General features: G+C 40.8%; 1 protein-coding gene across 1 annotated transcript in view; it reads left to right on the plus strand.

Annotated features, from left to right (window-relative positions):
* Positions 1 to 14,276, plus strand: part of GUCY1A2 (guanylate cyclase 1 soluble subunit alpha 2) — a 263,827-nt gene that overhangs the window by 42,941 nt on the left and 206,610 nt on the right. Inside the window, exon 4 of the mRNA XM_089508245.1 lies at positions 4,251 to 4,969. Coding sequence (XP_089364371.1) covers positions 4,251 to 4,969 — 719 coding nt within the window. The remainder of the gene's footprint in view (positions 1 to 4,250; positions 4,970 to 14,276) is intronic.

Below are 14,276 nucleotides of genomic sequence, written 5' to 3' on the forward strand. Positions count from 1 at the left end.
CTTGACCTCAAGGCATTTTAAAGTAAAGGTTGTGTGTCCCAATGGATACTCAGTTCGGTCTTGTACATACAGTGGAGACAAAGAGACACCTATAATTTAATTAATGTACCAGGAACACTGATTCAGATTATACCATAAACAGTGACTAGTGGTAGGATACAATGTATCTAAATGTTATCAAATCTGTAGTTATTTCCAGTTTCTTCCCCCTCCCCATGTATGTGAATGTATGTAGCACAGAAGCTTTCACTCATGAACCACTTCAATGAGGAAATGGACATCTAGTAACAGCTTCTTTAAAAATATCTTCTGCACTTCACAAACAATGGACTTTATCACACTAGGCTGTTCTCACAATAAAATTGCATTCTTCTCAAAATCACTGTGCAGTTCGGACTGTTCTCTCCTTTATTGCACCTTCATAATCTTTCTGGCATTATAGCCTTCCTTCACACTAATACCTTATCACATGTAGCATTTGGCACTGCCCACCCAGTATTGCCCTGTGTGTGCCTAGTTTGGCACACATGCACACACACACACACCAACACCCCTCCCCCAAATAAATATAAATTAAAAGGACTGTTATCTTTTTTTTAAAATACCCCCTGGATGGTAAACTAATCGATAACAGATTAAAATGATTAATCTACTAGGAATTAATGTTGTCTGCTTGAATCAAAGCTCCTTTGTTCCTGATCACTGGCAAGCACAGTGCGAGAAACATCTAAAGCCAAAACACAAGCAGCCCAAAATTAGGATTAAAGCACAATTGATTTATTGCACTTCAAATGCTAGCACACCAAGGTGGGAAAGGAGGTCATTCACAGAGGTTCTGCATGGATGAATAGATACCTATGCCAGATGGTCTCAGCTGAGGTAACAATAGAAAGGGGGTGACATCATGTGAAAAGTTCCAACAAAAGACACTATTAACCAGATGTTTTCTTCTTGTTGTTGTTAACTGCCCTTGAGTCAACCCCATGGCAACCCTATGGACAAGACACCTCCGTGACTCCCTATACCCCACTGCTCTGCTCAGTCCCTGAAACCTATGCCTGTGACTCCCCTGATTGAATCCATCCAACTTGCTTACAGTCTTTCCCTCCTTCTTCTCCCTTCTATCTTTCCTAGCATTATTTTTTTTTCTAGTGATCCATGTCCACTCATTATGTGGCCAAAGTACGACAGCCTGAGTTTGACAATCTTGGCTGCCAAGGAGAGTTCTGGCTTGGTGTTATTGCAGTTTATTGCCCTGTGTGATAAACTCCAGTATTTCTGTGATGTTTTGCTGATTGAAAATGAATAATAGCCAAAGCCAGATGTGTTATTGTGTCACATAAAACAGAAATATCACAAGCACCTCTTGCCATTTATAGCAGTAAAAACAGAATAATAATAATAATAAAGTAAATAACCACTTGTTGCTCATACATGATTTCATGATACCTTTACCAAGACAATCACTTAACCCTGTAAAATAGTAGAGCCAGTCCTATGTCTCTGAAATCTGTGGTTATACAACTCCTCCACCCACCTTTGTCTAGCCCTATTCCATGTGGTGCCACATCCTGCATCTTTTTATGAAATCATTACTTTAAAGTCAGTGATGTTTGACAGCCAAAGAGAGTGGATGGAAAATCTCCATGGAAATTGGTCTTTTGTAAAACCTTCCCAGCATCTCTTACCCCATTAGGGAAGAGGCTGCCTTGATCACCTGCAAATGTCAAAGGTATTTTGACAAGTTATTTTTTTGGTGGTTCTTTGGAAACTCAGCTTTCGAATGAGTAGAAGTCTGCTGCTGCTGCTGCTGCTTCTGCTTAGCAGAGAAAAATCCTGGTCACCCTAAGAGAAAACTGTGACTGAAGGATAAAATCCTTAAAAGACCCTCCCCTCCCCCAGAAAGGGTTGGAGAAATGCAAATTATTAGCAATCATTTTAACACAGGCTGCTGTCCTCATACAGACACCTTCTAAGGTAACAGTTTACCCAAGCAAGTCAATATGTACTGCAGGTTGGCATTCTGTGTTCTCTTCTTTAATAATGTGAGTTCTTGGAATTGTGACCTTTTTGTTAATCAAAAAGCCCAGGCGTGTATGGAAGAGAGTTTGAAAAGGCCAAATATGAGCTTCTCAAACAAGTGGTATAATCTACAGGTACTGTTACCATTCTAATAGCTGCCTTGCTGGCATGTCTTTCAGGATAATTGTGCTTGTGGGTAGTGCTCACGAGTGGAGCTGGGTGGGGGATAAGGGCATTGCTTTTCCACCTAAGAATTCTACCCCTCCCATGAAATTTTCTATCATAGCAGAGTCAGACACTGAAAATAGTTCCAGTCTAGAACTCTTATATGTGCGTTGTTATCATTCCCTTGATAATTTTGCTTGCCCCCTTTTCTTTGGATGCCTAAACTGTATTTTCTAAATGGTCAACTGAAGTTTTAGGTTATTTCAGTGCTAGAAATTTTGAGAAAAGAAGAAAATGTCATTGTTGTTAACTGCCATCAAGCTGACATTAACTTATGGTGGCCCTATGAAAGAGAGACATATAAGTCACCTTGTCATCAACAGTCCTGCTCAGGTCTTGCAAACTGTAATTTCATGGGGGAGCAGAATACTTGCTTGGGGGTAAAATCTCTTATTTCACCCTCTCACATTATCTTATCTACACCTTGGGAATCTCCCCCTCCCCCCGAACAGTATTAGAGAACTAGTAGCTGGTGATGTGGGAGAAAGGCAAAGGTATTTGGACTCCTTTCTGAGTCCCCTAGTGTGATTGATTCACAAGTGCAAGGGTTTGGAGAGCCAGTGTGGTGTATGACTTAGGAAACCAGAATTCAAATCCCCGCTCAGCCATGGAAGCTCACTGGGTGACCTTGAGCAGGTCACACTGTCAGTCTTGGAGGAAAGCAAAGGCAAGCCCCCTGAGAGCAAATACTTCCAAGGAAACCCCATGACACAGCCACCTTGGGGGTTCCCATAACTCAGAAATAACATGAAGGCAAACAACAATAATGGCTGTTTCACATGCTCAAATGGTGCTTCCCCACTCAGGCTGCTGAGGATCCAGAGTCAGCCAAGTTATTTTGTCCCATGGGGCAGAAAATCCCATAAGTGCCTCTTCCCATCCCTGGCAGCAATGTTAAAGTAAAAATGAAGTAAATATATTTTGCTGTCCTTTTGTGATAACCAAACCCTGCTACCTGAAACATCTGCTTTTCTCTCCCTGATGGTAGGGCCAGCCCTGATGTTCATTGTATATTACAGACTTGAGATAAGCAGTTAATGTACCTGAGGGAAACTGTCTGACACTAAACCACATTATACTGTTACAGCACTTTTATTCCACTTTAACTGCTATGGCTGCCTCCTGTGGAATTCTGGGATTTGCAGGTTGGTGAGGCCTAAAGAATTCTCAGGTTGAGAATTCTAAATTTCCCTCCTTAAACTGCAAATCCCAAGATTCCACAGAGGCAGCCCACCATAGCAGTTAAAGTGGAATAACAGTGCTATAACAGTGTGATAAGGGCTGAAAGAAGTGAGTGGAAGAAGTTCTGATATGGCAGCAGGAGGTAATAACAGATAACCTTGTGGGTTTAGACTAGGGAGTAGAGTAGGGAATTGTAACACTCCAGCCCAAGTTCCATTTGGAGAGTCTCCAAATCTATGGGCTCCTGGCTATACTTAGAACCATATTCCTCAACAGTTTGCTATAATCCAGATTCCTCAGAAAGTAGGCACAGGCTTGCCAAACATCTCTTACAGACATAACAAGTTATAGTTGGCCCTCCACATTCGCTGGGGTTAGGGGTAAATGACCCCCCATGAATGTGGAAAAACCACAAATATATATATAAAAAACACTTTTCTTTGTACCTGAGAGAATACCTCTCTATGAAAATATAAGTCCTCAAGTACAACTCTGTGATCAATATCAGCCAGAAATTGACCATAGAATCATGTTGGAGAAGCTACAGATGTCTAGAGAAGTGCTTTCTCTAGGAATTTCTAGGTTCTTTAGCACAACTCTGTGGTCAACATCCCACAGAGTTGTGTTGGAGGACCTAGAGATTCCTAGAGAGAACATATTAATCAAATCCACAAATAATCAAATCTTCAAAAGTCAAAGCTGCAAATGTGGAAGGTCAACTGTAGTGCCTCTTTCCATTCCATCACATCCCCATCTTTCTTAGCACTGTTGTTATGCAACAATGGTCCAGTACTGATGTGTACCTCTCCATTGGCATGCAGGCTTGAAGTTTGAAGAACTGCAAGAGAAATTTGGGGCAGAATTCTTCAATATCTGCTTTGATGAAAGTGAGCGGGTGCTCCGAGCAGTGGGTGGCACTTTGCAAGATTTCTTTAACGGCTTTGATGCTTTGCTGGAGCACATCAGGGCTTCAATTGGAAGGCAGGCCACTTTGGAATCATCTTCTTTCCTATGCAAAGAGCTCGCTGAAGGCAACCTTATGCTCCACTACTTCCACCCTCATCAAATTGTTGCTTTTGCCATGGTTGGTATGGTTAAGGCAGCGGCAAGGAAGATCTACCAACTTGAAGTGGAAGTGGAGCAGATTACAAATGATAAATTGTGTGCAGAGGACTCAAACCCAGGCAACTGCAGCTGTCTCACTTTTATTATCAAAGAGCGTGAAAATGCAAATATCACAAAACCACTTCCACTGGGGACATCCCAGTCCCCTGCAGATCTGAGGATAAGCATCAACACTTTTTGCCGAGCTTTCCCCTTCCACCTGATGTTTGATCCCAGCATGCTGGTGCTGCAGCTAGGAGAAGGACTTAGGAAGCAGCTCAGGTGTGATGCTCACAAGATGCTGAAGTTCGAAGACTGCTTTGAAATTGTTTCTCCAAAGATTGGTGCCACATTTGAACGAGTCCTCCTGAGGCTATCCACACCTTTTGTGATCCGGACCAAGCTAGAAGCATCTGGCTCTGAAAACAAAGATAAGGTAAGGCTCTTAGTTTTGATTCATAAAAAAGGGGCTCCACTTATAGACTGGGGAGGTTCCAGCAAATGTAAGAATAATATATCTGTGAAATGGGGGAAGATTTCTGGGTGAGAGCTAAATTAGACAAATATGAGGCAATCCATTGTTGGAGTGGAGCTCCTTCATCAAATCAATCAGTCTGTCTGGGCTGGCTGAATCAGATTAGGGCTGTTATACTAGGAGAGAAGATGGTTACTATATTTCTTGATCCAAATCTTCTTGCTACCACTGCATGCATGCTACTGTTCCCCGGGGGGAGGGGCATACACATCCAAGGTATTGCATACAGTGTAGATTGGAATCCCAGCTTGGATCTGCTTGTCCCATAGCTGGCTTTACTTAAAACAAACAAAGAAAACATAAACAAACAAACATCCAGCCATGTAAAATCTTTATCATTTCCCTATATCATATCTGTTTCAGTTTTGCTTCATTCCAGAGATGGATTTGAAGCACATTTTAGTATCTTTTAAGTGTTAGAACTGGTTCAGCACTCTTAACTGGTGCTTTATGCTTTTAAGGACACATGTGACTCCAGGGATAAGGTTGGGTCTAATAGCACCTCCAAATGACAAACTTGGTCCTTTCGTAGAAGAGCAGCCCAATCCAAATGAAGCACAAGCGAATACTGACTAATAATATTTTTGTCTTGTCAGGATGTAAGCTTTAAACTTTGTTTTATTCACCCTTATCCAGACTATTACTTATTCAAGACACTGATATAAAAAGTAAACCTGTAGGTTCACCTGTGTTTGAAAAGGAAAGAGAGAATGCATTAACTTCAACATAGTCATAACATCATACAGTACTTCCAAATCTTGAAAAACCTAATTCATAAATGAACAATTAATTGCAATTAGGTGCAGAAAAAGCCTAAAAATGGCTGTTTGGAAGAGAAGTACAAAGCTATAGATTGTTATATATTAGCTTTATTGTTTACTTTTCTGTGTTTTATCTGTAAGATATCTTTAAGAAAAAAGGTGTCCAAAAATGGATAGTAGTGATGGTAGCAATGGTTATTAAGAGGATGGGAATAGAGCCCTGTGTAGCATTACTGTAGCATTACAGTTGGATTTGAGGAATGGGACTATTATTATTATTATATTTATTTATATCCCACACTTTTCCCAAAACTGGGACTCAGGGAAGCTCACAAAATTAAAAAATGGTACAATTAAAAACATACAAAAATAGTACATTAAAATAGAATTAGATTATGATAGTATTAAAATAAGTTATATATTAAAAGAATAAAGCACAATTAAAAAGATTGAAATGTTAAAAATACTTTAAAACAATATAATGCCACACCACACTTTTAAAACTTTCTGTTTTAAAATCCTGCCTAAAAAGGTAGATCTTAGCTTGCTGAAGGAAGGATAACAAGGAAGGGGGCATTCTGGCCTCCCTGGGAAAGGAGTTCCACAGTCTAAGGGCAGCCATAGAAAAGGCACTCTCATGTCCCCACTAACTGTGCTTGTGATGTTTGTGGAACAGAGAGAAGGACCTCTCCCTAGGATCACAGAGCCCGGATTGGTTCATACACAGAAATACAGTCTGCCAAATAGCATGGACCTGGGCTATATAGGGCTTTATAGGACATAACCAGCACTTTGAATTGTGCCCAGAAACAAGCTGACAGCCAGTGGAGCTGTTTCAGGAGTGGCATTGTCTGGTCTCTGTAACCTGCCCCTGTTAACAGCCTGGCAGAAGCTGTTTGTACTAGCTGAAGTTTCTGAACACTCTTCAAAGGCAGTCCCACGTAGAGTGTGCTACAGTATTCCAAACAGAATATCATGAAGGCATCTACCACCAAGGCCAAATCCATAATTTTAAGGAATGGGCACAGCTGGCACATAAGTTTTAAATGTGCAAAAGCACTCCTGGTCACTGCAGTGACCTGGGCCTCTAGGTTCAGATCCGAGCCCAGGACTACCCCCAAACTGCACACCTGCATCTTCAGGGGGAGTGTAACTAGGGTTGCCATAAGTCAGGACCTCCGAACTGGGACAAATGTAGGACAAACGTAGGACAAAATCTTCAAATGGAGGACACGCAAAAAATGATGTTTTTTTTTAAAAAATCATATAAATGCATGATTCTTAGGCATGATAAAAATGGAGGACATTTGGCATTATTCCTAGACAGATGGCAGAAATGTGCTTCCCTTTCTGGTCAAAACCAGAAGAGGAGGAAGAGTGGAAGAAGCAGAGGCCTGGGTGGCATTCAAGCCCTCACCCTGGAGGCGAGGAAGAGGAGGAAGGCAGAGCTGGAGGAGGAGGTGGGTTGGCGCCGCAGCAGTCGCATTAGCGGCAGCGGCAATGGCCGGAGCGGGCCCCCAAACAGGGGACCAGGCACAGGTGGGGGCCCAAACCGGACCGTGACCGGGAGGGGCCCCCCAAAAGCGTGCTGGTCACGGGGGGGCCGGGTTATGGCAACCCTAAGTGTAACCCTATCTAACACAGGCTGGATCCCTATTCTGTGATCTCCCTTCTGATTGACCAGGAGCATCTCTATCTTGTCTGGATTAAGTTTCAATTTGTTTGCCCTCATTCAGTCCGTTAGTGATACAAGACACTGGTTTAAGACCAGGACAGCCTCTTTGGATTGAGGTGGAAAGGAGTAGTAGAGTTGAGTATCATCTGCATATTGATGCCACCTCACCCCCAAATCCCAGATGACCTCTCCCATCAGTTTCATGTACATGTTAAATAGCACAGGGGACAATACAGAACCCTGAGGGCCAGAGTGTCAAGCAGGAGTCCCTCAGCACCACCTTCTGAGTTTGTCCCTCCAGGAAGGAATGGAGCCACCAAGTGAAGCACCTTGTATTTTGATCCCCTTCTTGGTTGCTTGCTGCCAACATATCAGTCATAGCACAAAACCTGCTGAGAGTCCCAGGCGAATGAACAGGACTATACTGCCATTCTTCTTCTAGCAGAGGTCAGTCATCAGCCAGTGAAATTTGTTTTTGGTTCAAAACTAAACTGGGCACCAAAAACAAATCAAAATAATATACAGTGGTGCCTCGGGATACGAAATGACCGCGTTACGAAATTTCCGGGATACGAAAAAGTTGGATTGGAAAAAACTGTTCCGGGTTACGAAATATTTTTCGGGTTACGAAATTAATTTCGGCGCAAAATTCAAATGCTATAGGCTTCCAGCGCTAACGGAAAGCCTTTTCGGGTTGCGAAATGTATCGGGTTACGAACGGCGCCGCGGAACGAATTAATTTCGTAACCCGAGGCACCACTGTATGTCATCCTGAAGAAAAGTGGTACATAAAATAAATGTTAAAACTCCAAAAAAATTCTGAAATCTTTCAGCAACTTCCTTCCCTTGAAAGAATGTATTTGCAATGTTTGATAATGGGATTGCTCCCTGAGTTACACATTGGCTTGACCCAGTAATAAGAAAGGGAAGGAGACCTTCAACAGGACAAGAAAGAGCCATTGTTTGGTTACAGTGTGGAGAGACTAGGCTTGAAATTGCTTGTTCAACAGTACACCAGCCCAAACACACTGTGTTTTGTAAATATTTGCTCTTCAGTGCCTGGGGCTCTCTTTCATTTTAGTTTTTATGAATGGTGTTACAACTGCCTCTGTCTGTGGTCAGGAATATTTTCTTGGGGCTTTGGCTAATCCACCAGATGTGATCTTATCCGCAGAAATAATTTGCAATGCAGGTTCCAGTGCGGGATGCTTCTGCCATTAATTATCCAGGTTCCCCCCCCCCCCATTCATGCTTTTTATGGATTTTCCTGTCTTTATTGTAATAGTATTTTATCTGTTTAGCCACTGATTAATAAAATGTGTGCCTGCAAGTGTGTTTTAAAATTGTGAACCACTTTGGGATTTTTAAACTAAAAAGCAGTATGCAAATGCTGGAAATAAATACATAGAAGCAGAACTAGTCTTACTTCTTAATGCAACTATGATATCTAGACTGGATTAGTGAGTTCTCTCTGTGTGGAGTTGCTCTGAAATACAACTCAGACTGACTCTTGGCTTAAAATGTTGGTCACTAGGGTTGCTTCTGCACTGCAGAAATAATGCAGTTTGACACTGCTTTAACTGCCCTGGCTCAGTGCTGTGGAATTCTGGAATCTGTATTTTTGTGAGACATTTTGCCTTCATCTCCTCTGCCAGAGAGCTGAGAACAAACTACAAATCTCACAATTCCATAGCACTGAGCCATGGCAGTTAAAGCAGTATCAAATGCATTATTTCTACAGTGCAAATGCAGCCTAGGATGATGGTAGGAAGAACTGAATCAAATGATATCCAGGGCATATCCACTCTGCAGAAATAAAGCAGTATGACACGAATTTAACTGCCATGACTCTATCCCACGGAATCCTGGGATTTGTAGTTTGGCGATTCATCAGAGGTCTCTGACAGACCATGCTGAATACCTCACCAAACTACAAATCTCAGGATTCCACAGGATGATACCATAACAATCAAAGTGGTGTCAAACTGCTTTATTTCTGGAGTGCGGAAAAGCTGCCAGTGTCCACAGTCTGAGGTAGTTACTGATTTGTTTCCCGGCTAAGTACTGTTTAAGGTGCTGTTTTTGATCTTTAAGTATGTATAGCCAGAGATTGATTCTCTAAAAAATGTCCCCATCCACATGGATCTAGCTTGTTTTTAAGGTCTTTGTGTTAGGTCCTGTGGTTTTCTCCCCAGTGAATCACACTCATTTGGTGGGTGTGTAATCCTGGACCATTTATTGCATTGGCATCCAGACAATGTGTTTGTTTCATTGGGGGAAGCTGGAAAACCTCCCTTCTCTCTACTTTTAAGGATTTTTTAAAAATTTGGGATGGTCTTTAAAATTAGATTTAGTCAAGATGTGATGGGAGGGCATCTTTAGGAAGACCTTTGTTTTGCATATTTTCATCATATGGGCCTAGATCCAATGGCTGATCACAGCTAGAATTGACTCATTCAATTAATGCAGTTTTAGCAAATGCTGATTTACTATTCAGCAGTTGACTTTAAAGGGTCTCCTCTGTATGACTCTGGAGAGCAGGGTTCAAATCCCTGTTCAGCCATGAAACCCACTGAGTGAGCCTAGGCAAGCCACACCCTCAGAAGATGGCAATAGCAAGCCCCCTCTGAAGAAACTTGCCAAGAAAACCCTGTGATAAATTTGCCTTAGGGTCACCATAAGTCAAAATGACCTGAAGGCACACAACAACAGTAATATCAGGTTTATTGTTTTAGGATTTATTATTTGATGGTATTTTAAAATCCTTTATCAAATGCCCTTGAAGAATTATCCTAAATGACAGGATATAAACAGAAACATCAAATAAATATACCAGGGCAGCTAGAACACTTTGAAGGACCTTTGGCGAGGAGCCATTTTTAGTCTCCTATGTCCAAATAAGACAGACAGTATAGTATAATGGTTTGAGTATTGGGCTAGGACCATGCATGAAATCCCCACTCAGTTGTGGAAACCCATTGGGTGACCTTCGGCAAGTCACACTCTCTCAGCCTCAGAGGAAGGCAGTGGCAAACCTCTTTGTAATTCAGCCAGAGCTGAATTGAGAGCTAGGATACGATTGCCATAAGAAGAAGAAGACTTAAATGCACATAAAAATAATAAAAGACAGCAAAAAGCCAAATAGTCAGTCTCTTCCTTCCATATTATAATGCTAAGATGATAAGTAGTTTCAGGATCCGATCCAATACTTAAAATAACATTTTTGAGTCATATTTGTCTTATTTTCTTAAACCAAAGAAGACTACATAATAGAACTTCATTTCTTCCTCCACTCCATATGTTCTGGCACCCTTGGCTAGTCCAGCATGTGGATTTCTGGAGGCCAAATTTGGCCTTTGGGAGGCTAGTTACTGATCTTTGCTTTATAATGTTTGAGATGTTTTGAGGGGTGTTATTTCTTCCCCTTTCTCTTTCAGGAAGTAAGGAGAGCTGCATTCATAAATACTTTAAATGACAAGAGCAGCAACAACTTTATTTATACACATTTCCCCCAGAATTAGGACTGAGCCTCAAGGTAACTGGGACCCTGGGACTCAAGGCAATACTAGGACCTTAAATTACTTTCCTGAAGAGCTCTCTTATATCCCAAAAGGCCAACAATTGGGTCTTAGAACAAATCATGCCTGAACTCTCAATGGAAGTCACAATGACTTCATTGAGGTTAGTATGTAGAGAGATCTTGTAGCACCTTTGAGACTAACTGAAAGAAAGAAGTTGGCAGCATGAGCTTTTGTGGATTGAGGATGTTGTACTTTGGCCACATCATGAGAAGGCACAACTCATTAGAAAAGACAGTGGTGCTGGGGAAGGTAGAAGGCAGTAGAAAGGTAGAAGTTGGAAGGCAGTAGAAAGGTAAAAGGTAGAAGGCAGTAGAAAGAGAGGAAGACTGCATGCCAGATGGAGATACTCAATCAGGGAAACCACAGACCTGAGCCTTCAGCATTTGAGCAGAGAGACAGAGAATAGGGGGGCTTGAAGACATCGTTTTCACAGGGTCGCCATGAGTTGAGGTCAACTTGAAGGGAGCTAACAACAACAAGATACAGGGAGTACACAACATTCTTGTTGCATTAACTATGGCAATCCATCTGTTTCAGGGCAAAATTCAAAGTGCTATGACATCCTATGTAGAACATGGCTGTCTGATGAACCACATGCTTCCATATGAACCTGCCTGGGTTTTGAGATCTTCTCCAGTCTTACTACCTTCATATGCACATTTGGCAGGAACATGAGAGAAGGCCTTCTAGGTGCCTGCTCCCAGGCTCTGGAACTTCTTTCCAAAAGAGGATAGACTGTCTCCCAACTTGTCCTTCTGTGAGCAGATGAAGACATTTTTATTTTGTCAGTCTTTTGGAAACTGACTGTTTTTAAAGGAAGGGCTTATGTGAGCCATCAAGTAGTTTCTGACTTACAAGAACCCTAAGGGGAACCTATTACTGGATTTCCCTGGCACGATTTGTTCCAAGACAGTTTGACTTTGCCTTCCTCTGAGGCTGAGAGAGAGTGACTTGTCCAGTGGGTTTCAATGGCTGAGCAGGAATTTGAATCCTGGTCTCCAGAGTCATAGCCTGATGCTCAAATAACTGTGTCACACTGGCTCTATTCTGTACTATTTTCCAGACATTTTGTAGGAGATGCTTGTTTTCAATTGTATAGATAATTTAATTATTTTTTAATGATAACAGGTATGTTTTTTTATTCAAATGTGTATTGATTTTTGTAAACTGCCTTGGGCCACACTTCTTCCTTTTTTTGTTTATTTATTTGTATTGTAAAACTTGCAGGCATATGCTAGCTAAGCAATTTAATATCCATCCCTCATAGCCTTGAATTGGAGTGTTTATGAGTCCTTATTTCATTCTCTTTAAAATTCAACTACAGTGACTTGAAAGTCATTTTACCATCAGCGGCATCTTCCAGATACTATCTCAAAAGCTTTAATTCTTCACTCATAGTCATGGTAAATTGTATCATGGGGGAAGTTGACACTGTTAGTGTCTGCAGTTTCCAAGAAAATATATATGTTCCAGAACCGAATTTTGCTTGTTTTGTCCATTTTTTCCTCTCTGCCTATATGTCTCACGTTTCCTTGTCAAAATGCATTTGGGCTCTAATGATTTCCAAAATGAATTACATTGGCTAATTTGACAGGCGCCAGTGGCTGTGAATGGGTAATGTGAAACAATAGACGACAACATGACAACAACAGCAAGCGATTGACTACCACTCTAATGGTTGTGCTTCATCAAACTTTAAAACACCTTCAATAGTCAAATCACATTTTTAATTAGGGATATGTGAAGACTTTCATATTAATTCCAAAGATGTTTCTACCAGGCACTGACATTTTGTGTTCAGGGCGTTTATCAAGAAAAGCAGATAGGCCTTTTTTAAAAACAAAGAAAGGCTTTTCTGAACACTTTGTTTGCATGTTCATTTACATCACGTCATAACTGCTTATTGTTCCCCATTCAGACGATGGGCTGACTTACTTTTGCTACTGTTGTTCTGTCATAATGCCAACAGGCTTTCTATTCTTTATTGTTGTCCCCTGTCAAAGTGTCGGGTGACATGCTGTTGCGCACAATGTCGGCTGTTGCTTAAAAGATTGGATCACTACACATCCTTCTCCATTTCACGTAATAGGAAACATCTAGGGGAAAGTTACTTTCTCTTTGTTCTTTAAAGCATGCAAACCAAACTAACAGATCGATGATAACTGCTTAGAAATTTTCTTCATTTGAGAGCCTTGTCCAATTATCTCTCTGCAAGTAAAAAGTGGCTTTGGCTGTTGATTATAGATATCACAAATTTCATTGCATGTCAGTATTTTATATGGTCTTAGTTTGTGATGAAATATGATTAGTATTTAAAGACACATGATTCGGATTTCCACCATGATAGGCTCAGAAAAGTGAGATTTACTTGAACTTCTTATAATCACCTTAGAATTAAATGAAGGAGGCTTTGGGGGACCTGCTATGTCTTCATCTTTCAGTGTTTAGAGTTTACAAAACCATGAGTATAAAGTAATTCACCGTCTTCATGTCTGTCTTTTATGCCATTCAAATCCACATGCTTGACTGCAAAGTCATCCAACTTGGTGTGTTATTTAATGACATCAAATAAAGATTGTGGAAAATGTTTCTTTTTTCTGTCAACAAAAACTTCAGAGTTTTGGTGTTGTTTGATTTTGCTCTGGAATACACATTTCTGAACCATTTTTGATGAAACCTGATATTTAGACCTCACATCCCAATCAGCAAACTTAGGTTTTTGTTTTGTTCTTGAAATATTGCTAGTATTAGTCAATTTTTATTTGGAACTTGGCTTTGAACAAATTTTAGGATAGTAGTCAAACATTCTTTCACATCATAAGCAAAATCATCAATGGGCAGAACTAAGGCATTTCCCTAACATTTTATACTCTCTCAAATGGTTGGCATTTGTTTTATGAAATCTGTAGTGCGAGATTAGCTCTTTATGTTTTTCCCTCCCATATTTTGTTTGCTCCTTTTCCTTTAGAAGCTTGCCCTCTGAAACTAAGAAATGAAGTACTGTCTGGAAATTAGAATATAACTTTTTTTATTTGGACAAGCTTTGAGCAATTGATATGAGAATATTTGCATGTGTTCAGGAACGCTGTCACCCAGTTCTGCTGCACATCTTGGGCCATGTAGCTTGAGGTTGGAAAGTTACTTTAAAAAAGTAATTATTTTGAAGTACCTAAAATAGTTACTTTAATAGT

Source organism: Sceloporus occidentalis, unplaced genomic scaffold, assembly GCF_023333645.1.
Source record: "Sceloporus occidentalis isolate IW3139 unplaced genomic scaffold, rSceOcc1.0.p SCAF_2, whole genome shotgun sequence".
Lineage (NCBI taxonomy): Eukaryota > Metazoa > Chordata > Lepidosauria > Squamata > Phrynosomatidae > Sceloporus > Sceloporus occidentalis.